This window comes from Schistocerca cancellata, chromosome 8 (assembly GCF_023864275.1).
Source record: "Schistocerca cancellata isolate TAMUIC-IGC-003103 chromosome 8, iqSchCanc2.1, whole genome shotgun sequence".
Classification (NCBI taxonomy): Eukaryota; Metazoa; Arthropoda; class Insecta; order Orthoptera; family Acrididae; genus Schistocerca; species Schistocerca cancellata.
The window spans coordinates 341612006-341638623 of record NC_064633.1 but is presented as its reverse complement, the minus strand read 5'-3'; the positions used below and the strand labels follow the sequence as shown (position 1 = coordinate 341638623).

At 40.9% G+C, this 26618-nt stretch overlaps 1 protein-coding gene across 1 annotated transcript in view; it reads right to left on the bottom strand.

Moving 5' to 3' along the window:
- The window catches only part of LOC126094552 (protein groucho), a 701311-nt gene that overhangs the window by 68456 nt on the left and 606237 nt on the right, over positions 1–26618 (bottom strand). Inside the window, exons 8-10 of the mRNA XM_049908986.1 lie at positions 21792–22097; positions 11244–11342; positions 4505–4558 (exon numbers count right to left, since the gene is read on the bottom strand). Coding sequence (XP_049764943.1) covers positions 4505–4558; positions 11244–11342; positions 21792–22097 — 459 coding nt within the window. The remainder of the gene's footprint in view (positions 1–4504; positions 4559–11243; positions 11343–21791; positions 22098–26618) is intronic.

Here is a 26618-nt window from a genome sequence, read left to right as displayed (position 1 = left end):
TAAAAGATTTTCCTTAAAAACCATAACTAATCAGTTTTTGGAGAAGCTGGTCACAATTTACAGCGTCGCAGTCTTCGGTAAGATTGCAAAAGATGCCTGATACACACATTCTATTATTAAGACAACTGCTAACTTTTGTGACCAATATATTTATTGCATGGGTTATGCTGGAGCCTTTCTTGAAACAATACTGATTGCATAAAATAGTATTGTTGGATGAATTATAATTTTCTGTCTGCTCACATGCAGCTCTTTCAAGTATTTTTTAAAAAAATTGATAACAATGAAATAGCCCTCTTCAATAGACTGGTTGATGATGAGGGAGAATGGATGTGAAATACTATGATGTACTGATTTTATTATTCTAGTGGGAACCTCATCACAACTCACTGAGTTTAAATTTTTTAGGGATGTTATGATTTTAATGATATCAGAGCTTAAAACAGGTGAAAACTTAAAACCTGAACAATTTCTCTCTGCCATCCTAGGAATTGTACTTTGTGGTGAGCAGTCACCAATTCTGTTACAACTAATGAAGAAATCATTGAAGGATTCATGTACAGCACCGGGACCTGTCAATGTTCTATTATGTATCATTAGTTTACAGGGACATTTTCTCTCTATTTCACTGTCAACGTCACTTCTTACAACAGACCAAACAGCTTTGGATTTGTCTTTTTGCATTTCAAATGAATGTATTGTTTGCAGTAAACTTTGCTAATTTAATTACTTTTTTATATGTGCTTATACATTTAAGAAATTCAGCACTTCAATTCATTTTTGCCTCCATATGCAGTTTCCTCTTCTTAATGTTAGACACACTAATTCCTTTTGTTACCCATGATCTACTTTTACAAGACTCAGTCCACACTGTTACAAAAGGGAAGCAGTCACTGAATATGCTCTTGAATTCAATTAGCAAGTTATTAATTCTCTTCAAAAACATAGCTTACTTCCATAAGTCTACATCTAACTCACTACCAACCTGCAACAATCACATGACTTTACGAACTTTAAAGACATCACTTCACAAATATTATACCTGTAACAACAACAGATACACACTTCTAACATAGAGAATTTTTTGGAAAAAAAAATGTTTCAGTAGTGGCTTCTAGCAACCTAGTTTCACTTGTCTGTAAAACAGACGCATTCATGGTATCAGCTGCACCTGATGAGAGTAATGGCTGCACAGAAGAAGAGTGCATGGATGTGTATTTCTGTAATTTGTTGTATGGTGATTGTGCTTGAAAATTGTTTCAATACAGAGTAAAGCATCACTACTGTTGATAAGGAGGAGAGGAGGATGCACCCTGACAGAATAGGCGTGACTGCTGGACTGCACTGTTGTGGTTACATGTATGGGCCAACACTGTCACCAAACAATTTGCTAAAGCCAGTTCAGAGTTATCATTAAAAACTGTCTGATATTATTATTTTTTTAGTACTAACTTCTTGGAACACAGAAAATGCTGCTCCTTTACTTTTCAGCTATAACAGTTCTTACTGAGGCCTTTGGTGAGAGCAGAATCTATTTACGAAAATGGTGAGCTTACGTACCAATGAAAATGCTGTTCCTACTAATGGAACCACGAAGTAATAGGGAAAATAAATATTATGAGACATGTTAAATGATAAGTACCAATACTAAGTGACTCTTGGACCAGGGCCTACAAGAGTTACTCCATAAAACAAATGATGGAGAGGAATAAATATGTGATGAGAGTGTAACAGGATGTAGTTTCAAGCAAAAAAGCATGTAGATTATCTAATACCAAGCTGTAGAGTTGGCATACAGTGATACTATGTATGTGTGAGTGTGATGGGGGTATAGATGGGGATGGGGATGCTTGAAGGCTCTGAAGTGAATAATGGAGACACGAAAGGAGAAAAGACAGAGGAAATGTTTCTGCCAGATAGTCAAAAGTTTCTATGTAAAGTACATTGCATCTCATTTATTTATTCTCTGTACCACACAAAGCTTTGCCAACATTGTCCAAGAGTGCATCTCCATATTGTGAGATGATAGTAATTAAGCTGTCATCTTGATGAGCTCAGAGGTGTATAATTCAGTAAAATTACTGTTTTAAGTTGTTACAATGCACCTGCAACATTAGAGAACTACGATTTTAGCAGTCACACTAAGATGTGGTTCCATTAAAGTACTGGCGGGACAAGGGAGATGGGGAGGGGTGAGAGGTCAAAGAGATAAGAAAACATCTTGTGATGCACTGTTATAACCAAGTTTGTAAAAGAACAAGTGGAATCTAGCTTGCTAAAATAAGAGAAGAAATTGTTCATCAAATTACTCAAAAAACCACTCAGTGGTCATTTAAAATTATTTACGCATCACTGGGATGGATTTGAGTCAAAATATTCACATACAGGAATCCTCTTTAAATTTTGAAAAACCTGTGCTTTCAGTCTGGCATGACTGAGCAATTAACTGACCATGGTGACTAAATGAGAACACATCATGAGGCCGAATTTTACGTTGAAGAATGTTTAAAATGTTACACATTTTCCAGTGGTTCTTACTTTTAATAGCTCCAAATATGAATAACAAATTATTTTAGTGAGATATTGTCAGTTCTTCCATAATTTTGAAGAGCACAGTGATTTTACCTATTTCTAATGAAATCCATAGATCTTTTTGTGTCTTGTCTTTGAAATTGTATAGAGAACACAAATTAAGAAGGGACTTTTGAGATGATTTATAGACAGAATTTCAGAAAGTAACATTTAAAAGTAAGCCACACAAAAAAACCACATAGAAGAATTCTCTCAAAAACAAAGATCGCTAGAAGAGTGCAACAAAGAGTACATTTATTGTGAAAGCTGTTAAGAATTTTATACAGAAGTTTTGAAATAGTTCAAAAAGCAACTAACAGGCAGCACTGTACATTGTGCAGCTCATACAGAATCTGCTTGCATAATTAAACTCGTCTTCTGCAAGCAGTCTTTACAAACACATCACAATATTTTCAAAATGTCCGCCACCCACTGTACAGAGGTGGTGCAAGTGAACAACTATATTTGCCATCATGTCCTGCAGCATCTCAATGGAAATGGATTCATATGCCACACAGACTGCTGATTCAATCTCATCCTGTGTGGTGGAATGATTCTGGTAGACAGTGTCTGAATGTGATCCATGAAGAGTAGTCACAAGAACTCAGATCAGGTGAATATGAAGGCCAACCCATACCTTTGCCATTAACTTTGCAATAATCCAATGCAATGACTCTAGTCCCGAAGTATTCATTAAGAAAGCGAAACTCATGTTTGGTGCGGATGTGGTCAGGCCCCCATCCTGCACGAATCACTTGGTGTCCGGTCGAACCTCCAGCACTAGATATGTGGCAACAAATTGCAATGTAACATTCACTAGTGCCCATTTCTCACAAGAAAAAAGGGCCAATAATGCCTCTTCTGCATACCACAATCCAAACAGTAACTTTGGAAGAATACACTGGTCTCACTTCACTTCACTTCAGACAAACTGGGATTTTTTTGGAACTCCACAACTGCCAATTCTGTTTATTCATGACACCATTCAGGTAGAAGTGTGTTTCATCTGCGAACTGGATGCAGCCAACATCAAATCCTTCATTATCAATCATTGTGAGAATCTGGCTCACAAAGTCAGCCCTCTGTTGGACATCTCACAGTTATGGCCTGATGGCTTTTGATTTTGAATGGAAATGTGTAGTCTCTGTCGAAGTATTTTCTGCATCCTGGAATGCTGCAAAACAGTCTCTGCTGCAATTCTTCAAACAGATTTCCTTGGATTTTGCAGAATAATTGCAGAAACTTTAGTGATGGTTTTGGTTTTCATTTCAGGTAGTTTTGGAACATTACATTGTGTTTGAAAACTGTGCCTTGTTACTGTAGGACTGCATTCTAACCTATGGTACTCCAGTAATAGAAAAACATGTTGTCCAGTGGAATACATAATTTCAACCTCTTCATTCATTCCTTCCTTCTACCCTAACCTCCTCTCATGTTTCAATGGTGGAACTCATCAGTGAGCTGCAGCGCACTATTTATAGACACTACATATTGTGAATACAGTGTCATGTGTCAGCAGTTTTTTTAACTATTTCGAAACTGCTGTACAACTTTGGTAACAAATTTTTACAGCTTGCACAATAAACATACCATTTCTTGCACTCATCTCTCAATCTCAGCTTTCAAGATATTTAATTTTAAAATCAGGGATTCCTTTGATGGAACCATGAATGTATTTCAGTAGAAAATGATATTTAGTACACATTTTCTTATCAGTTTTAGAATTGTACACCAGACAATGCATTAAGTACCACAAATAATTTGATTGGAATAGGTGAACACTGTTGCAATACATTAAGTATTTCATGCTAGAGAGAGAGAGAGAGAGAGAGAGAGAGAGAGAGAGAGAGAGAGAGAGAAAGAGATTTAAACAGACCAAGAAAACAAGATGATTAGCTGTTAAAAGAATCAAAACTTCACTTCAATAACCAACCTCATTTGCTACATCCACTACTAAATCTTGGTCACTCTTCTCTCCATCACTTTCCTGGAAAAGAAACAAAAAGAGTTTAAAAGTATTTACACCCAAATGTTGTTCAACAACTCATAATAAAGGATTTTCTTTGAGGAAAACACATACTGCATTGCCATGTGACAGAAATTATAGTGTAAGAAATAATCTCCAAACGAAAATTCTTAATTTATAATTGAGTTTGTTTTCATTCAAAAGTTTGTCAAGTTAAGTTTTATTTGAAGAATATTTTTTAAAGAATCTTTCCATCACTTTTTCTCCCTTTTTCAAATGAAAACCAGTTAGTGATTTGCACAAATATGTATGTAACATATTTTGTTTGAATGGTTTAACAGACATATATTTGTTAACATAAATTAACCCAACTGGTGGTAGAATTAGGTAACAAATACACATCCAATGTTACAATACAAATGTTTTCAAAGCTTTTTATTACGTCCTTTCACCAATAAGTTAATCTGTCAAAGTGAAACATGCACCATTCTGATGGATATAAAAGAAAATTTCATGCAATGCTAAGTATTATAAGAAAATAGGATATTTGAAGAGATTAGTAATATGAGAGCATGCAAAATGTGCAGAAAAGTATAAAATATCGTAAGTCACTTAATTTTCTCACAAACATCACTTTGATACATGCTTTACATTAATTGTTAGAGCCTATGACAGATGCTCTAGTGCAATGGTTAGATATATAGAGACGTCGAACCATTGCCCACCAACAGACAGACATCCTTCTTATCTGAACTTACTTATAGAAAATTTTGTGAGTAAATCAACTGAAGACATTTAGTGAAAGATTTTTCTAAGTGGCTGCTAACTGAAATATTACTATTACAGAACAGTTTGAAGAAGGGGATGGAAGAGAAAGAACACAGAGTCAAAGGAGAGAAGAAGATGAAAGAAAAAGGAATATTCTGGTACAGTATCCTGTTGATGATGAGGTCATTAGTGACAGAGCACAAGCATGGATGAAGGAATAATGGAGAATATGTCATTTACAAAGGAGTCATCCTGGCATTCACCTTAAATGATTTAGAGTAACCAGAGTAGCTCTAAATCTGGGTAGCCGGAAATGGATTTAACTGCTGTATTCCTGATTACAAGTCCACCACATCACTGTACCACCTTACCTAGTACAAGATGTGGGAAGAGCAAATTTAAAAAGGACATCTACACTTACATCTATAAGCTGAAAGTCACCTCATGGGTTGTCCCACAGTTCATTCTTGACTCTGTTTTCCGGCTGACTTTCCCTTTCGACACGTGAACAGCACAATTTTCTCCAAACTTTCTTGTTGTGCAATGTGAAAAGTCCCTGGTTAAATAAACTCAGCTTTTGTGCATTGGCCTGCTACCATACGACAAGTACAAGGTTTTTCTGTCAGTTTGGTCTAGTTTTATTGTGCAGATTCTTTTCATTCTGAGGCGGATAAAATTATGAGCATGCTATGAGACACTAGTATTAGAAGATTGTGTATATTTGTGAGCTTTAGACATTATTTATTGAGTATTATTTGGTCATATATGTAAGGCACGGGTGGAAGTGCTAGTACTGCACTATAGCAGCGATGCATAATATGAGTCAGTCAATAATCCGAACACAACTGTCTGTAATATGTGTGTATTCTTGCCATCATTGTGTAACACTGGCAAAGAATAAACTATACAAGAAACTCTCAGTGTCTGTGACAATAAGTGAAGTAGCCTCAGGGTGCAGTTATGGAGTAATAAGTTTTATTGCATGATCGATTTCGAGGCCTTATGTCTCATCCTCAAAAGCATTTGTGCACATAGTAAAAACATTTTTTTAAAGATTACATACATTAGTTCACACACAACATAACATATAATATCTTGCAAAGTATACATCATAAGCAAACCAGCCTATATGTCTTAAGGTTAGATTAGCATTCTATACTAAATCCTAACATCTACGAATTATACTTAGTCATGGCAAATACCAATACCAGCTCAATAACAATTCGTGTCTTCAGATGTTTATGTCATTACACATTGACATTACTTAATTTCCAGATGAAGTGAAGCTAGATGTATTGGGAGTGCATAACCACTTTCTAATACGAGAGACTTCCAAAAGTTTTTGAAAGAGAAGATGGTCCACCATGTGACACAAACAACAAACAAACATAATATGAATCCACGCCATTATTGGCTCAACAATAGAAGCTGCATCAGCAGAGGAGGAATTAAACATGCACACAGCACCAAAGAAGAAAGAGTAGCAGCAGACCAGCATACCTGAGGTTATTCGAGTACACATCATGATGGCAGATAGATGTGTACTGAAAATGTGCCCACCAGTGGAAGTGTATTCTGTTATCTGGTATGAATGGGCGCGTGGGACTAAGGTGTCCATATCCACAACTGTCTACACACCATGTATTGTGAAGAGACCATGCCTCATCAAATGGTTGGTCACTGGTGTTGCATGTTCAGGGTAGGAAGGGAGGGTGGGGTAGATGGAAGACTGAAGTGAGTGTCCCTACACATCCACAAATGAAAACACCATTGCTAGAGTACACGACATGTTGTTGGTGGACAGGTGTATAATGGTATCAGATGTGGCATCCTCACTGCGTACTGGCTGTGCTCAGGCCGCATACTCCATGATGTTTTGAGTTACCAAAAAATGTCTGCAAGATGGGTGCTGAGAAACCTGACCTCAGTTCACAAGAGAGTGGGAATGGGAATCACCCTTGATCATTTGATGCAGCATGTGCAAGAGAGAAATGAGTTCCTGTTCAGAATCATCAAAGACGACGAGAGGGTGTGCCACTGTACACCAGAATCCTACATCGCCTCAATTATATGGAACCATCCCAGTTCATTAGTGAAGAAAAATTCAGAGTATCACCCTCCATAAAAGAGGTTATGGCTGCAGTGTTCTGGGACACAAAAGGTGTGATTTCCTCCAGCGAGGGACCATCAGTGCAACTTGCTACTGTGGTACCCTCACCAAACTCAGGTCTGCCATTCAACGAAAAATTCCAGGGTTCTTGAGTGAAGATTTTGTGCTCTTATGTGACATGGAAGAATCCTGGAGATACTAGAAGGTATCAGATAAATTATATAATGGTAAGGCAGAGATTTAGGAACCAGGTTTTAAATTGTAAGACATTTCCAGGGGCAGATGTGAACTCTGACCACAATCTATTGGTTATGAACTGTAGATTGAAACTGAAGAAACTGCAAAAAGGTGGGAATTTAAGGAGATGGGACCTGGATAAACTGACTAAACCAGAGGTTGTACAGGGTTTCAGGGAGAGCATAAGGGAACAATTGACAGGAATGGGGGAAAGAAATACAGAAGAAGAAGAAGAAGAATGGGTAGCTTTGAGGGATGAAATAGTGAAGGCAGCAGAGGATCAAACAGGTAAAAAGACGAGGGCTAGTAGAAACCCTTGGGTAACAGAAGAAATATTGAATTTAATTGATGAAAGGAAAAAAATATAAAAATGCAGTAAATGAAGCAGGCAAAAACAAATACAAACGTCTCAAAAATGATATCGACAGGAAGTGCAAAATGGCTAAGCAGGGATGGCTTGAAGACAAATGTAAGGATGTAGAGGCTTATCTCACTAGGGGTAAGATAGATACTGGCTACAGGAAAATTAAAGAAACCTTTGGAGACAGGAGAACCACTTGCATGAATATCGAGAGCTTTGATGGAAACCCAGTTCTAAGCAAAGAAGGGAAAGCAGGAAGGTGGAAGGAATATATAGAGGGTCTACACAAGGGCGATGTACTTGTGGACAATATTATGGAAATGGAAGAGGATGTAGATGAAGATGAAATGGGAGATATGATACTGCGTGAAGAGTGTGACACAGCACTGAAAGACCAAAGCCGAAACAAGGCCCCCGGAGTAGACAACATTCCATTAGAACTACTGACAGCCTTGGGAGAGCCAGTCCTGACAAAACTCCACCATCTGGTGAGCAAGATGTATGAGACAGGCGAAATACCCTCAGACTTCAAGAAGAATATAATAATTCCAATCCCAAAGAAAGCAGGTGTTGACAGATGTGAAAATTACCGAACTATCAGTTCAATAAGTCACAGCTGCAAAATACTAACTCGAATTCTTTACAGACGAATGGAAAAACTGAAGCTGACCTCGGGGAAGATCAGTTTGGATCCTGTAGAAATGTTGGAACATGTGAGACAATACTGACCCTACGACTTATCTTAGAAGAAAGATTAAGGGAAGGCAAACCTACGTTTCTAGCATTTGTAAACTTAGAGAAAGCTTTTGACAATGTTGATTGGCATACCCTCTTTCAAATTCTGAAGGTAGCAGGGGTAAAATACAGGGAGTGAAAGGCTATTTACAATTTGTACAGAAAGCAGATGGCAGTTATAAGAGTCGAGGGGTATGAAAGGGAAGCAGTAGTTCGGAAGGGAGTGAGACAGGGTTGTAGCCTCTCCCCGATGGTATTCAATCTGTATATTGAGCAAGCAATAAAGGAAACAAAAGAAAAGTTTGGAGTAGGTATTAAAATCCATGAAGAAGAAATAAAAACTTTGAGGTTCGCCGATGACATTGTAATTCTGTCAGAGACAGCAAAGGACTTGAAAGAACAGCTGAACGGAATGGACAGTGTCTTGAAAGGAGGGTATAAGATGAACATCAACAAAAGCAAAATGAGGATAAGGGAATGTAGTCTAATTAAGTTGGATGATGCTGAGGGAATTAGATTAGGAAATGAGACACTTAAAGTAGTAAAGGAGGTTTGCTATTTGGGGAGCAAAATAACTGATGATGGTCAAAGTAGAGAGGATATAAAATGTAGACTGGCAATGGGAAGGAAAGCGTTTCTGAAGAAGAGAAATTTGTTAACATCAAGTATAGATTTAAGTGTCAGGAAGTCGTTTCCGGAAGTATTTGTATGGAGTGTAGCCATGTATGGAAGCGAAACGTGAACGATAAATAGTTTAGACAAGAAGAAAATAGAAGCTTTCGAAATGTGCTGCTACAGAAGAATGCTGAAGATTAGATGGGTAGATCACATAACTAATGAGGAGGTATTGAATAGAATTGGGGAGAAGAGGAGCTTGTGGCACAACTTGACTAGAAGAAGGGATCGGTTGGTAGGACATGTTCTGAGACATCGAGGGATCACCAATTTAGTATTGGAGGGCAGCGTGGAGGGTAAAAATTGTAGAGAGAGACCAAGAGATGAATACACTAAGCACATTCAGAAGGATGTAGGCTGCAGTAGGTACTGGGAGATGAAGAAGCTTGCACAGGATAGAGCAGCATGGAGAGCTGCATCAAACCAGTCTCAGGACTGAAGACCACAACAGCAACAACAACATATGTGACAATGCAAAACCACACACAGCAAGGCTCACACAGGGGCAGAGTCATTCTTTCGGATGGGAGAGATTGGATTGCCCAGCCTACAGGCCCAATCTTGCCCCCATCAGACTTTTATCAGTTTCCTGCATTGAAAGCTGTAGTCTTGGGACATCACTTCCAAATCAATGCTGAGGCAGAGCAGGGTGTGTGACAATTCCTTGCATCACAGGGCCCCAAGATTTACCAGAGTGGCAACTATGTCAAAAAATAGTACAAGGTGTGTAGTTCATGATGCAATAGTGTATTTGTTTTTGGTTATACAGTTTCGGTGTGGAGAACAGTGACTAAACCTACTTTCAGATTATCCCCTCATTAAAACTTTATAGTGTTGATAACAGCCTTTACATTGACCACCAGTAAATATTGATTGGAAAGTACATTGAGGTATAATGATAAATTGATTATGAATTGAAGCGTAAAGCAAAATGAATGATGAAAACAAAGGCATTAAACACAAAACAAAATTAAAGGAGACTGAGGGAGGTCTGTATAATTTTAGAAAAGAAAGGAGGCTGTTAATAATATATGGCAAGTAACACTGTGGCTTCAGGTAAAGGTGATTGCCAATTTTGTTAACAAGGATATTTCATTACCATATTAAAAAAAAAAAAAAAAACAGTGTCTGTGATAATCCTGGAGATGCTTTAGTAGTAAATGGTGGAAGCTTTCCACTTCTTCCACAACCCACCTTAACTTCTTCACTTCATTTCTATAGTTATTTCTCATCCTGCTACAGCTCAAAAGCCTCCAGTCATTGTTTTCACTTTACTTAATTGCAAAGACTTTGTCTTTTTCATACTATCATTTACATATTCTCTCTTGTTGTATTTGAACTGCTTATTCATCTCATCTAATTTGTGCAGTTCTCTCAATCAAATGCCTCTCCCAGTAATGCCCACAAAATGTTTATTCCATCCATCTTCTTCAGTCTCACATTTAAATCCATGCACCCACTACTCACACCAGTTCTCATGTTCCCATAGCACACATGCTCGTGTGGAATCAATTCCTTTATATACTTGTACTTGTGTTATGTGTCAGACATTCCAGTTAGAATGAAAATCAGACTTGCAAATTCAAGGTAATCATTCTCTTCCATGTAAATATTTGTTATCTGCTGTCCAAGTTTGGCCTACAGGCAATTTCTGGTTTACTTTCGCTGAAAGAATAATTATTCTATCTTGATGAACTGTTGTCTGTTGCTGAGGCCCTCAGGAGATATTTGTTAACATTCCAACTAAATAAGCGAAGGCTACATACATAACAAAACAGAAAAGCCTTCATTCTAAGATATAAATAGATAATTTCACTTACATGACCAAGTTTATCTTCTTTTCGTCTCTTCACATCTGGTTCAACATCCGGTGATCGAGAACGATACTTGTCTCTCTCACCCGGTGACACAGAAGCTCTCTGAAAAAAGAAAGGAAAAAAAAAAATCTCAGAGAGAAAAAGAGAGAGAGACTTCTTTTGCCAAATGATATTTGGGTGCATACAGAATAAACCAAGAATTTTAGTTATTTATTTACAAATGTAAATACATTATAGTTCCCTGAATTAATCTTTCACTCGGTACTGGAGCAAGTAAAGTAACAAAATTTCCAAATAGCTGAAAACTTTATCCTTGAATGGAACTTGAAACTATAACTATGCCTTTCATCCCCCCACATGCCTCTTAGTGAATGATCTATCACAACATGATAGAAAGTCTGACTCAAAGCTTAAAGCACGCAATACTTTTAACAACCTTGGATACCATGATGGACTAGCATCCTTGAGAGAAAGGAGATGGTGGTAAATAACAGTGACAATTCAGCTCACAGTTTTAAACTGTTGGGTAGTTTCAAAATTCTATATTTGTAAACAACTGCTACAGAAAAGTATTACAACCACGTAGTAAATGAAACAATGTGGAGAAAACAATCAAAAAATAAGAACTTTCGATTTGTCACTCAGCCAGCAGTTCAGTGTTTCAACCATCATTGTGAAAATTGCTGTTTTTATATCTGCATACACACTGAAGCCAAAATTTTCACCAGGTCCTTTCATGAATAAATATCTTTCACATCATTTCGAATTTCATATCATTTCAAATCATGCAAACTTCTAATTTATTATCAAGACTTCATGATCTGTTCTTCAAAAGCAAATTACTGGTGTCCGCTTGGACGGAAGACCTGTGCCAACTGTCCTATGCGCTGCTATAGACTATCTTAAGCTACTGTATCCAGCATCAAAATAGCAAACACATTTTGTATTCAAATCTTGCCTGTTAAATGCAGAGTGGAAAAAGCCAAACTTATCAGAGAACACTGAGTGGATCATTCATCCTAACACTGCTTTTTCCAAACCATTCTCAAATCAGGTAAGTGCAAAGGGAAGCTTCCGGAGTAGAAGGAGCATAAAACCATGACTAACAAACAACTGGAACACGTTTTCTGGTTTCCCAAGAAAATTAACACTATTTCCTACAGTAAGATACATTTACATATGGAGAACACTGGTAGGAAGAATGAAATTCAGATTGACTGCATCTAATTGTTAATTATCATGAAGGTCCCTCTATGCTCTTGAATAGTGATAGTACTGTTGTCAATCAGCCCTACTATCAAACTGAAAGTTCTTTAGTGACACCAAGGAAACAATTTTGTGTGACTACTTTCATTCAGTGGTACTGATACTATTGCAAGAAGCTGACCACATCTTTTGAGGCAATAATTTACCCACTCAGAAAGATAAAAATGTCCAAGATAAGTTTGGCAAACACAAGGATGAAACAATATTCCTTTTGCAACCATCAGGAGTGTCATATTTTAATATTATATATGTATTCTGGTCTGTACAGGTAAAACCATAAAAAGGTGTATTATGCTTCTCGCAGAAATGGAATTGTTCTTTTGAGGAAAATTCTATCAAATGATGTAGAACACCACTAAAAATTTTAAGCTTTGCCAGACAGAAAGTGGCCTGTTGTCATGAGAAATCACACTGTATACTGTTCTGCTGCAGCCTCGGCCATCTCACAGCATAAGCAGCTGAGCAGAAAGTTAATGTTCAGTTTGTTGGCATTGGGTAGGTCTCATGGCAGCAGGATTCTGCATAGTAAGGTTGGTTTTCACTCCAATATAGAGATAATTATTACTCTTGTCTGTTCTCCCACTAATCGCCTTTCTCTGCAAAGTGCTATCATTAGGCTATAACTTACATCATAATATTCACAGGAAACTCCTGACATCAACAGGATGTCTCAAGCCCTGTGGTTAGCCCAGCTAGCTGCTAAGAACAGACTGAAAATGCAAGAACTCTTCTGTAGTACAGGTTAAGGGATGACTGCTCCATGAGTTCCAGAATGTGAAAAACGCATGAACCCCCTGACAATCAGGTTTGAAATATTTTCGAGGACACTGATCATGGTCATTAAATTCAAATTCACGAGGCTCAGAAACAAAACATTACAATACAGTCAATAAAGACAATGATGGTAAATTCCTAATGCATTTCGGTCACTGATCATCTTTAAAAGAGAGCATGAAATTGGTACATTGTTAATATGCCAATGTCAAATTTGCCGACACCTTAGTACACTGAACCGTACTAAAGACTACTGGGTCTGGAGACATCTTCAGTGTGATGTATCACTGAAACTGCATATTTTTGTACCAAGCAAGTTACTTATGAAAATTACCAAATATGGCATGTTAGCTTTCCAAGCACTTGAATCAACATGGTGGCTGCTGGTCCCCTTCTGTCAGCTGATCACAGCACAGATCACTGTGTTGTCACAGATGTCTGCCAAGATGATATATTACTTGTACAAGCTGTACAAATATTTTGAATGATAATCAATCAGAATTCAGTTTTTATGCCTTTACTTCTGTAACACTGAGCCAAAGAAAATGTAACTGTGATTCTTCTTGCATCAACATAATGAACATCATAAAAGATAAGTTTACTCATTACAGATATCATAGAACCCAGTGGCTGTCTGTTAAATGAAATATAACTATAGCTAGCTGCTGTGTATAAAACGTATCACTGAATATTACATACACATTAACTCATGAAACAATGAAAGGAATGTATACTACAGTCACTTATATTTGAGACTGAATGAAATAGTCACTGAAAATAGAAAAACAATTATGATTGCTGGTCAGTTAGGAATGGTAAAACTGTAGAAATAAAAGGTGAGAATAGTGAGATGACATTAGACAAAATGCAATGGGGTCACTGCCTGTATAAAATACTAGTTAGACAATTGGTGGTTCATGGTGTGGGTTCCTGTAGTCATGTCCTAGTTCATGAGCCACGGGCAACGTATGAGTGGCCAAGTAAGTGGTCCCGACAGTCGGGATACCAGTTACTTTGGAATAAAGCTGGGCATCTCGGACATATTCTGAGTCGTGGTCACCTTTGTGCTCATACGGCAAAGACTACCAAATCCACCGGTTAGTCCCTCAGCCGTTAGGGGTAAAACCCAATGGGACTCGGGGCAAGTAAGGCTAGCAACCTGCTTCCCTGGTACTTTAAATATGATGCTGGCAACAATCAGAGCAAAATGCCTCGGACCTTTGGAGGTGACGGAGTCCCACCTCTAACTGACAATCCAGGGACTCCTAAGACACGACTTGGCAAACAAATGGTAATGAGATGGGGAGCTATTAATATCAATGGGGGCTACTCTGGGAAGAAGGTAGAGCTGGCAGAGGCTGCAAGTAAGATGGGGCTGGACGTTTTAGCTGTTAGTGACATTCGGGTAAGGGGTAAGAAAGAAGAGGAAGTGGGAGAATACAAGGTCTACCTGTCAGGAGTCAAAGCAGGAATAGCACAATGGGGTGTAGGGCTTTACATCAGGAAAGAAATGGAACCCAGCGTAGTTGCAATAAGGTATGTAAACGAACGACTGATGTGGATAGATTTGACAATGTCTAGCAAGAAAATTAGGATTGTGTCAGTATATTCGCATTGTGAAGGGACAGATCAAGATAAGATGGATAGTTTTTATGAGGCACTCAGTGATGTAGTTGTTAGAGTAAAGGACAAGGACAGTGTTCTGCTCATGGGTGATTTTAACGCCAGGATTGGAAATCGAACAGAAGGGTATGAAAAGGTTATGGGTAAATTTGGAGAGGATATGGAGGCCAACAGGAACGGGAAACAACTCTTGGATTTCTGTGCCAGTATGGGCTTAGTAATCACAAACTCCTGTTTTAAACATAAGAACATTCACCGGTATACTTGGGAAGGCAGGGGAACCAGATCTGTCATTGACTATATAATAACAGATCAGGAATTCAGGAAGGCTGTGAGGGACACACGTGTATTCAGGGGATTCTTTGATGACACTGATAATTATTTAATCTGCAGTGAAATTGGGATTGTGAGGCCGAAAGTGCAGCAGGTCAGGTCCATATGTAGGAGGATAAGAGTGGAGAAACTTCAGGATAAGGAAATCAGGCACAAGTACATAACAGCGATCTCAGAAAGGTACCAGTTAGTTGAATGTAGTCAATTACAGTCACTGGAAAAGGAATGGACAAGGTACAGGGACACAGTACTAGAAGTGGCTAAAGAATGTCTTGGAACAGTAGTGTGTAAAAGTAGGATGAAGCAAACAGCTTGGTGGAATGATACAGTCAAGGCACCCTGTAAAAGGAAAAAGAAGGCGTATCAAAAATGGCTACAAAGCCAAACAGATAATTGCAGCATCCAAGAAGAAATCGTGGGAAGACTTTGGAAACAGGTTGGAGACTATGGGTCAAGCTGCTGGAAAACCATTCTGGAGTGTAATTAGCAGTCTTTGAAAGGGAGGTAAGAAGGAAATGACAAGTATTTTGGACAGGTCAGGAAAAGTGCTGGTGAATCCTGTGGATGCCTTGGGCAGATGGAGGGAATATTTTGAAGAGTTGCTCAATGTAGGTGAAAATGCGATCAGTAATGTTTCAGATTTCGAGGTAGAATGGGATAGGAATGATGATGGAAATAGGATCACATTTGAGAAAGTGGAAAAAATGGTCAATAGATTGCAGTGCAATAAAGCGGCTGGGGTGGATGAAATTAAGTCGGAACTCATCAAATACAGTGGAATGTCATGTCTTAAATGGCTACACAGGATAATTGAAATGGCCTGGGAGTCGGGACAGGTTCCATCAGACTGGACAAAAGCAGTAATCACACCAATCTTTAAACATGGAAACAGAAAAGATTGTAACAACTACAGAGGTATCTCTTTAATCAGCGTTGTGGGTAAAATCTTCTCAGGTATTGTTGAAAGGAAAGTGCGAGTATTAGTTGAGGACCAACTGGATGAAAATCAGTGTGGGTTTAGGCCTCTTAGAGGTTGTCAGGACCAGATCTTTAGCTTACGGCAAATAATGGAGAAGTGTTATGAGTGGAACAGGGAATTGCATCTATGCTTTATAGATCTAGAAAAGGCATATGACCGGGTTCCTAGGAGGAAGTTATTGTCTGTTCTACAAGATTATGGAAAAGGAGGCAAACTTTTGCAAGCAATTAAAGGTCTTTACATGGATAGTCAGGCAGCAGTTAGAGTTGACGGTAAATTGAGTTCATGGTTCAGAGTAGTTGCAGGGGTAAGACAAGGCTGCAACCTGTCTCCACTGTTGTTCATATTATTTATGGATCATATGTTGAAAACAATAGACTGGCTGGGTGAGACTAAGATATGTGAACACAAAGTAAGCAGTCTTGCATATGCGGATGACTTAGTTGTGATGGCAGATTCGATTGAAAGTTTGCAAAGTAATATTTCAGAGCTAGATCAGAAATGTAAGGACTATGGTATGAAGATCAGCATCTCCAAAACGAAAGTAATGTCAGTGGGAAAGAAATATTTGCGGATTGAGTGCCAAATAGGAGGAACAAAGTTAGAACAGGTGGACGGTTTCAAGTACTTAGGATGCATATTCTCACAGGATGGCAACATAGTGAAAGAACTGGAAGCGAGGTGTAGCAAAGCTAATGCAGTGAGTGCTCAGCTACGATCTACTCTCTTCTGCAAGAAGGAAGTCAGTACCAAGACTAAGTTATCCGTGCACCGTTCAATCTTTCGACCAACCTTGTTGTATGGGAGCGAAAGCTGGGTGGATTCAGGTTACCTTATCAACAAGGTTGAGGTTACGGATATGAAAGTAGCTAGGATGATTGCAGGTACTAGTAGATGGGAACAATGGCAGGAGGGTGTCCACAATGAGGAAATCAAAGAAAAACTGGGAATGAACTCTATAGATGTAGCAGTCAGGGCGAACAGGGTTAGATGGTGGGGTCATGTTACACGCATGGGAGAAGCAAGGTTACCCAAGAGACTCATGGATTCAGCAGTAGAGGGTAGGAGGAGTCGGGGCAGACCGAGGAGAAGGTACCTGGATTCGGTTAAGAATGACTTTGAAGTAATAGGTTTAACATCAGAAGAGGCACCAATGTTAGCTTTGAATAGGGGATATGGAGGAACTGTATAAGGGGGGCTATGCTCCAGACTGAACGCTGAAAGGCATAATCAGTCTTAAATGATGATGATGATGATGACAATTGGTGTTTGGCATAATTCTGCAAGACTCTAGGAATGTCTTCCTGCCGCTTGGGGGCTGTGACTGTCTGACAGGAGCTAACCAAACAGCTTCCATGTTGATTTAGAAGTTGACAAAGCTAACGCCGCATATTTGGTGGTTTTCATACTTATGTTTGTGTATTATAAAATACATAGTTTCGGTGATACACCATATTAAATATCTCTCCAAAATGAGTCATTTTTAGTAAAATTTGCTGTGCTGAAGTGTAGGGAAATGTAACATTGGTGCTTTAACATGGTAGTGAATATTTCACCAAATGACTTTTTGATGCATGACAAAAAACTTTGTAGTTATTATTTGTACCTACAAAATTCATAGGATACTTTGTACCAATCTATTTCATGCCCACTGAAGGTGGCCTGTGGCCAATATCAGTCACAAATTTAATAAAATATATGTGGTCCAAACAAACATAATTAAATTACATAAGGTATTTCACTGTTCCTATGTGGACTGCAGGGGTTGTGAAGAGGACTTAGTAGATAAAGTTTAGCTAAGGAATGCAATATCCTGAAATGTAATGTATGGATGTAAAATAAGTTCGAAGATTAGATCGCTTTAAAATCTCCAGCTTCACAATGTGGTATGTAATGGTAATGCTGCGCAATGCAAACATTGAGAATGTTTTCCACATCACCTCAGTCTATCATATACAATTTTTGTCCAACTACAGCAATGACTGTGAGAAACTGGTACATTGACTACACTACTCTACGGGCACATGCCAGGATTTGTGTGTGTGTGTGTGTGTGTGTGTGTGTGTGTGTGTGTGTGTGTGTGTGCGCGCGCGTGTGCGTGTACACGCGCACAAGCAAATGTACACTGAATGTGCCTCAAACACTCCTCATGCAATGAACAGCAAGGCACCATGAGAAGCGCATCCTTTAGACCACACATCTAAGAGCTCATTATCTTCGCTGTATTCATACCGTAAGTGGGAAATTTGAAAGTGATGTGATATTAAAACTTATTTTATAAACTAATGGTACATTTGTAGATATGGGTTCCTCATTAAAACTTTATCTATTAAGTCTCATCTACAGCATATTACAATTTCTTCCTTGGCAAGCCAATGGATTCGTGTTTTGTTACTTCTTTGTTATGGGCTGTGAAAATATACATTGTCAAAACTGAAATGTGCTATGGCATTAACCCTTAAGTATAAGTGATGATGATGTTTGGTTTGTGCGGCGCGCAACTGCACAGTCATCAGTGCCCGTACAAAGTCCCAATTTGTACACAGTCCAGTTTTTACACAAACCAATCTAGCCACTGTCACAAATGATGATGATGTTGAAATGATGAGGACAACACAAACACCCAGTCCCTGGGCAGAGAAAATCCCCAACCCCACCAGGAATCAAACCCGGGACCCTGTGATCCAGAGGCAGCAATGCTAGCCACTAGACCACAAGCCGCTGACTTAAATATAAGTGAAATGAAAATGAGACCAATGGAAAAAGGTAATTAAACTGTTTATTATTTCAAAAGCAACCATCATAAATGTTTGTACATTTATCCCCCTGTGAAACGAGATGGTCAATGTCTTTGTGGAAATGTGTTTTGGTTGTCTATGGAAGCATCACTGTATACAGCCATGCACCCCTTTGTCGAAAGCAGATTGACAGCTGTGAATGTCTTTCTTCAGGGCCCAAGAAAAATGGAAATCACATGGAGAGAGATCATGACTGTATAGAGAATGTGTAAGAGCTTTCCAGCGAGACTTCTGCAGTGTACTCAAAAAACCTTGGCAACATATGGGCAGGAAATATCCTGTAACAGAACGATACCATCTGTCACAACATTCTTGGGAGTTTGGACCTGATAATGTGTTTCAGTTACTATACAGCAGTACATGGACATTTTGCAAAGCCACAATCTGTCCAAATGCCCAGGAATATTGATGGACAGCATCATTCTGTTGCATGATAATGCCTCCCGCATGTTGCCAAGGTTGTTTCAACTGTGTTTCAGAATGTTCACTAGGAAGCCCATACACTCACTAGGAAGCCCATACACGTCCTCCATACCGTTCCCATCTCTCCAAATCCAATTTCCACAGTTTTGCAGCCCTGACGAAAGACACTGTCAGCTGTCGATTTGCTTCAGATGAAGGGGGTCGATGCCTGGGCACAATCATGGTTCTGTACACAACCTCCAACATTTTTCCATGAAGGCACTGACTATCCTGTTTCATGGTGGGATAAAAGTATTAACTGTTGTGGTGATAACTTCTGAAATAAAAAACAGTTTACTTACATTTTTCCCCATCTGTCTCATTTTCATTTGATGGCCACTTACACTGTGAACCATCTCTCAGCCTGCTATTATTCTTTTGTCTCTTGATATTCCGCACACACCTAAGAAGTGAAGTGATTTAGTGATCATGACACTATTCGGAACATGAAACTGAACGAGATGAAGTGACATCTGATGGTGATGGACAAGCTTCCTTCTACAGTAGCAGCAGATGTTTTTAATGAGAAAACAAGAGCCACCACCCAACATAAGGTGAAGGCAACATTAGATTGCCTCACAGCTGTCTGGACTGCAACAAATGATGAAAAGAATCTGAGAAACCCTGCTGTTTTGGAGGCCTGAAATCTGTTCTTTACACAGATATTCTATAAGAAATCATTCCATGGACAAATCTGAAAATATCTAAGGACACAAGCCACAGAACAGCAATATGCATATAAACAGATCATGGTAGTATCGCGTACACAAGATATGAAAGGGCTGTGTACTGATGGAGCTGTCCTCTGCACTCAGGTGATTCACCTGAAAAGATTTACGATACGATTATGGCCGCATGACAGGAATCAACCAATTTGAACACAGAATTGTAATTGGAGTTAAATGCATGGGACATTCCATTTCAGAAACTGTTAGGAATTCAATATTGCGAGATGCACAGTGTCAAGAGGAATACCAAATTTTCGGCATTACCTCTCACCACGCACAATGCAGTGGCCGGCAGCCTTCACCCACCAACCGAGAGTAGTGGCGTTTGTGTACGGTTGTCAGTGCTAACAGACAAACAACACTTGGTGAAATAACTGCAGAAATCAAAGTGGGATGGATGATGAACATATCCTTTAGGACAGTGCAGTGAAATTTGGTGTTAATGGGCTACGGCATCTGACGTCTGATGTGAATGCCTTTGCTAAGAGACTGACCTCACCTGCAGAGTCTCTCCTGCACTTGTGGCCATATCAGCTGAGCCCCAGATGACAGGAAATCCGTGGCCTGATCGGACGAGTCTGGATTTCAGTCGGTAAGAACTGACGGTAGTGTTTGAGAGTGGCACAGACCCACGAAGCTGTGGACCCCGGTTACCAACAAGGCACTGTGGAGGCTGTTGGTGATTTCATAATGGTGTGGCCTGTGTTTACACGGAATGGATTGGGTCCTCTGGTCCAACTGAATTAATCTTTGACTGTACAGGATTACATTTGTCTACTCGGAGACCATTTGCAGCTATTCACAAGCTTCACGTTTCCAAACAACGACGAAATTTTTAGGGACGACAATGTGCCCGTTCACTGGGCCGCAGTCGTTCGCGATCGATTTAAAGAACATTTTGGACAATCTGAGTGAAAGATTTGACCATCCAGATCACGCATCACGAATCTCGTCGAATATTTACGGTACGTAACCGAGACCTCAGATCGAGCACAAAATTCTTCACCGGCAACATTTCCGCAATTACAGACAGCAACAGAGATGGCGAGGCTCAATACTTCTGCGCGAGACTTCCGACGACTCGTCGAGCCCACGCCACATCGAGTTGCTGCACGAGACGTGATACGATATTAGAAGGTATCCTGTGACTTGTGTCATCTCAGAGTAATTGGACTACTAGGGTGCTAAATGACGACTCCCATTAGTATCGTGGTAAATGGCGAAATAGCTTGGAGATATCGCTACAGATGATTCTAGGTACAGTTGCTACCAATCAGTATCTGTTACACGTCCTATCTTTGTTCAAGCTCGTGACTCGTGCTGAACTGATTCCCGTGTTTCATCTGACGGAGCAGGATGCAAATTCGTTTTGTGAAGATGAACTTCATTCTCATTTTATAAAGGGTACAGCTGACATCGTCCATCTCCCACCACCAGCACTGAACTTCTGAAGTCAAAATGTGAAAATGCCGGCCGAGGCGGCGACTTTGTCTCGAAACAGAAGTCGCCATGGCAGCAAGCAACCGGCGCGTCATAAGCGCGCTCTTTGCGACTGACGACAAAGCAATAGTTGGCGCTAAGTCCTTACCAGCCTCTCGTCGGCGGCCGCCTTGAGGTCGGGGTCCCTGGCGGCATGCAGGTCGGCGGCCGTCTTGAGCAGCGGGTGCTGCTGCGCCGCCGCCGCCGCCGCCGCCGCCGCGGACAGCGGCCCCGCGCCCGCCGCCGCCGCCGCCGCCGCAGTCGCCGCCTGCGCCGCCGCCGACGCCGCGCCGGGGCCCAGGCCGCCGCCGAACGCCAGCAGGCCCCCGGGGCCCATGGCGGCGGGCAGCGCCGGGTGCGGGCCCATCGGCAGCGCCGCCGGGCCGTGCGGCAGCTGCTGCGCGTGGAGCTGCTGCTGCGGGAACAGCACGGGCCCTCAGCCCGGCCACCAACTCTGCGCACGCCACGGCTGCCTCACACTCTCCCAGCTAAAGGGGTCTCCTCATCCGACAGGGACAACCCTACTCTCACACATATGCCTACGCTTCCGCGGCCAGAGTCACTTGGAGTTTTCTCGGCATGGCACCGCGCCTTATTGTAAAATAACTGTCACTGAATAAAACCGACGTTTCGACAGAGGCGTAGTTGGAGGGAAGAGGGATTACGAAGTAGGGCGCTTCTGCACTGGGTACTACGCGAGTTGTAAGAACATAATTTATTTTTGTTGTCGATAAGGAGAGGAGCTGAATTTTGTACGAGGGCCGAGTTTGGAACCCATGTCTCCTGCTCACTAGGTAGATGTGATAGCCAGTACACCACTGTGGTTGCCCTCCCTAACACAAACTTCAGTTCACGCCTTCAATCCATTTCTTCCTTCTTAAATCGTCAGCATTGCCGAGGCTCTCCGACAATGGAATAGCACCCCAGCTTTGTACATAATGGGGAATCTGTCTGTACCTCAGGCTCTCTATTTCCCCACCTGCTCCCGTAAACGTCGGGAATGAAACGGCAAAAAATAAGTATGATGGAATTACATTTTCCTGAAGAAGCTGAAGTGGAGGTGCTATGCCAATATCGGAGAGCCTCAGAAATATTGACTATTTAAGAAAGGAAAACGGGCTGAAGCCCTCAATTAGCGTTTGTGTTAGGGAGGGCACTGGACTACGGTAGTCCGTACAGCTGTGGTGGCCACAATGCCACGATCACGTGGGGCTTCGAACATGTGCCTAGTAGGCAGGAGCCCCGCCTTCATGTCCCGGCCTTCGCACAAATTTTAATTCATTACTTCATCTTCTATCCTTACTGCTGATGAAGCTGAGACTCATATGTCTCTAGAAAAATGTAATTCCATCATATTTATTTTTTGCCGTTTCATTCCTGACACTTACGGGAACAGGCGGGCAAATAGAGAGCTTTTGGACTGGGCCTAGCCCTTTTGCTTGGAAATGCGCATTTTACCGCCAAAATGGCGTGAAGACCAAAATTATTCTCATACAGTACTTGAGACAATAATCTCAACGATCTTATTTTAATATGTATTTTTTTAACAAGCTTCTCAGTCACTATGTTCTAGGATTTGATTGAACTGTGAAGATTTTGTGCTCTTGTTACACAGCGTAACAAAATTGAACGGTAAAGTCTTTGAAATCCCTTCATTTTCTCCCATTGCGACGCACGCATTCGTAATTTGGCTCGAAGGCGTCTACAACCTTCCTCCGTAATGACGCAAAAGCGTGGCAAGCTACGACATCACCCTCTGCCTCCGAGACGCTTGAAACAGCAAGGTATCGACACGCGCAAAAAGACAACCCGAGCTCAGACGTTCATCTGATGTGAACAGCGGGTTCGTCACATTGGCTCAAAATTTCGCCACAGTTATGTCCAATGTTCAAAAAATGGCTCTGAGCACTATGGGACTTAACTGCTGAGGTCATCAGTCCCCTAGAACTTAGAACTACTTAAACCTAACTAACCTAAGCACATCACACACATCCATGCCCGAGGCAGGATTCGAACCTGCGACCGTAGCGGTCGCGCGGTTCCAGACTGTAGCGGCTAGAACCGCTCGGCTACCCTGGCCGGCTTATGTCCAATGTCATTGCAGACGTGTTACACCGGAGAAGATCGTTACCCCCCCCCCCCCCCCCCACTTTCCACATCTCATCCCTTCCCTTGACACCTCTGCGATGGAGGTCAGCTCTCAAGTCTGTTTCGTTCTTTCTTTTTTTTTTTTGTGCGTAGCCGACGAAAACATTTTAGACGTATCGCTGCTCAGAATGGGCGAAATGATCTCAGGGGTCGATGAAACCACCCCTTCCCTTGGGGCGTTCATTCTCACACATTTCGCGGTCGGAAACATCAGTTTGTTGTGTGACATGCAACAGGACGATATTCTTGACAAAATTTGACATTGCTGACAACTCCTAGACGATTCAACCCTTCTCTAAGGGTATTACAGAATTCCAGCCACTTCTGTGGCTTATGTACTGGTGAGAGTAACATTGACAGATGCATGGATAAAACGGCGAAGGGTCCAGTCTAGGACCCCTCAGTTCGTCAATACCCTCCGTGCCACCAGCGCACCTTTGTGGGCACTTTAAAAAATGTCTCTGTAGAAAGACACCCATCCATCGATCCTTACCCGTTGGCGAGACAGGCAACCCCCTCAACGCTAGCGCCTGCTACCTGCATGTAAAATGTTCAAAGGGTTGCCTATCCCACCGGCGGTTAGGGTTCGGTGGACGGGTGTCTCCCTACGGAGACTTTTTAATGCGCCCAACAAAAGCGCGCCGACTGCACGAAGGTTGTTGCTGGAATGGGAAGTCTTAGAGGGACCCTTTGCCATTTTATTCACGCGTATGTCCATGTAGCACCTCCCATGCGCACGCCACACAGTGCGCGAAAAATGAGGGATGAGAAAACAAACTTTTCTGCTTCGTATCACCTTCAAATTTCGTCGAATGGTTTTTAACGGCCGCTAGTAGTTCCACTCTGCACACCAAAACAAAAACTGCACTCACGCCGCATTCCAAAGGGATGAGATCACGTTCAATGGAGTTGCAGCCTAATGACGTCCTTATAGAAGCGTTGAATTGTCCGAGGGCGGGTCATTAGTGTCAAATTTTGTCGAGATCGTGGTCCTGTTGCACATAATACAGCAAACTGTCGTTTTCGACTTCGAAATGTGTAAAAATGAACGCCGCAAGAGAAGGGGTGGTTTCATGTCACCCCTGTATGCCACCCCCTAAGGCCTTCTCATGTCGAGTCTGAGCAGCGATGTGTTCGAAATGTTTTCCTCGGGTACCCATAATAAAACGGCGTGATTCCAACGTTGGGCGTCGTGGTTTTGTCCTCCATCGCAGAGATGTCACGAGGAGAGGTAAAATTTGGATATTTTATGCCAATGTATCATCATTAACCGCCCTTACACGAATTTCTGAGCTAGGTCTTTTTTCCATGTGTCGAAGCCTTGTCGTTTCAAGTGTGTGACGTCCCAGGGCGCCACGCTTTTGCATCATTACAGAGGAAGCTTGTAGCCACCTTCGAGCCAAATTACGAACTACTACGTCGCGAGGAAGAAAATGAAGGATTTAAGAAAGTACACCATAATTTACTCTGCCAAGCAAACTCGTCTGGTGTAAGACGGGGAGGGGGGGGGGGCGGCGGCATTGGGGGCCGAACCGCACAATAACCCTGTGTTCGGTGTGGGGCGGCGGTGGCGTGAGTGGGCTGCTGTAGCCTGTTGTAAACCACTGAGGGCTACGGCGGGGACGAAGCCTCTCCGTCGTTTCTTGGTCCCCGGTTCCATATAATACAATACAACAATCGTGAATAAAAAATTGAGGTTCTGAATGAAGGAGATATCTGATTTAGGGTTCCCCGGAGTCAAAAAAGGGTTTTTCTGCAAAATATCTACCTGAATACATTTACCAATATCAGTACGTTAAAAAACAATTTTTTTCAAGGTAATGTTACCTAGCCGGTCGTATGTGTTTACAATAAAGACATAGCTGTTACGTTTGTTAAATTATGTTTCTCAGAACTGAAACTATTTTAAGAATTATCTTACGTCCACTATGAATCAAGCGCCTAGTTCGTCAAATTTGTCAATCGAAAATAATGTCGCTAAATGTATCGGTTTGATGATGCACTTTCAATATTTGCAGCAGAAGAAATTAGACGGAAGATATTCTAAGCCACATATTAAAGCCACCAATCGCTAAAAAGATCTTTGGTTTTTGGTGTGCTTCATTAATAATCAACTAAACCGTGTTATTTGTAAAAGCGCGTTTTGCTGATTTGTTCTCATTCAAAAAAAACTGTTAAAAAATGATTAACGTCATATTTTGTTTGCTTAACCACTTGTATCAAAAACTGCTTCCACTCAAAACATTATTTTATGTTTCTGTGGGGTGTCAAACTACACAGCTGCGCCACTGCGTTACGGGCACGGTTGCGTTCGCATTCCACTGAGCCTACTGGTGTACTTAGTTGTCCGATGTACATTGTTTTCATCGTGACTCCTCTACTAAGTAAATATAAAGTAGCAATTTAAAACAAACCCAGTAATATTACTAGGTTTATTGGTCTCCTGTGGGGGAAAAGTTAAAGTGTATTGGATTACATTTTAATTGACCTCGGCAACAAAATACACAACTGACCATTAAAATTGTTACACCAAGAAGAAATGCACATGATAAACGGGTATTCATTGGACAAATATATTATACTAGAACTGACCTGTGATTACATTTTCATGCAATTTGGGTGCATAGATCCTGAGAAATCAGTACCCACAACAACCACCTCTGGCCGTAATAACGGCCTTGAAATGCCTGGGCATTGAGTCAAACAGAGCTTGGATGGCGTGCACAGATACAGCTGCCTATGCAGCTTCAACATGATACCACAGTTCATCAACAGTTTTGACTGGCGT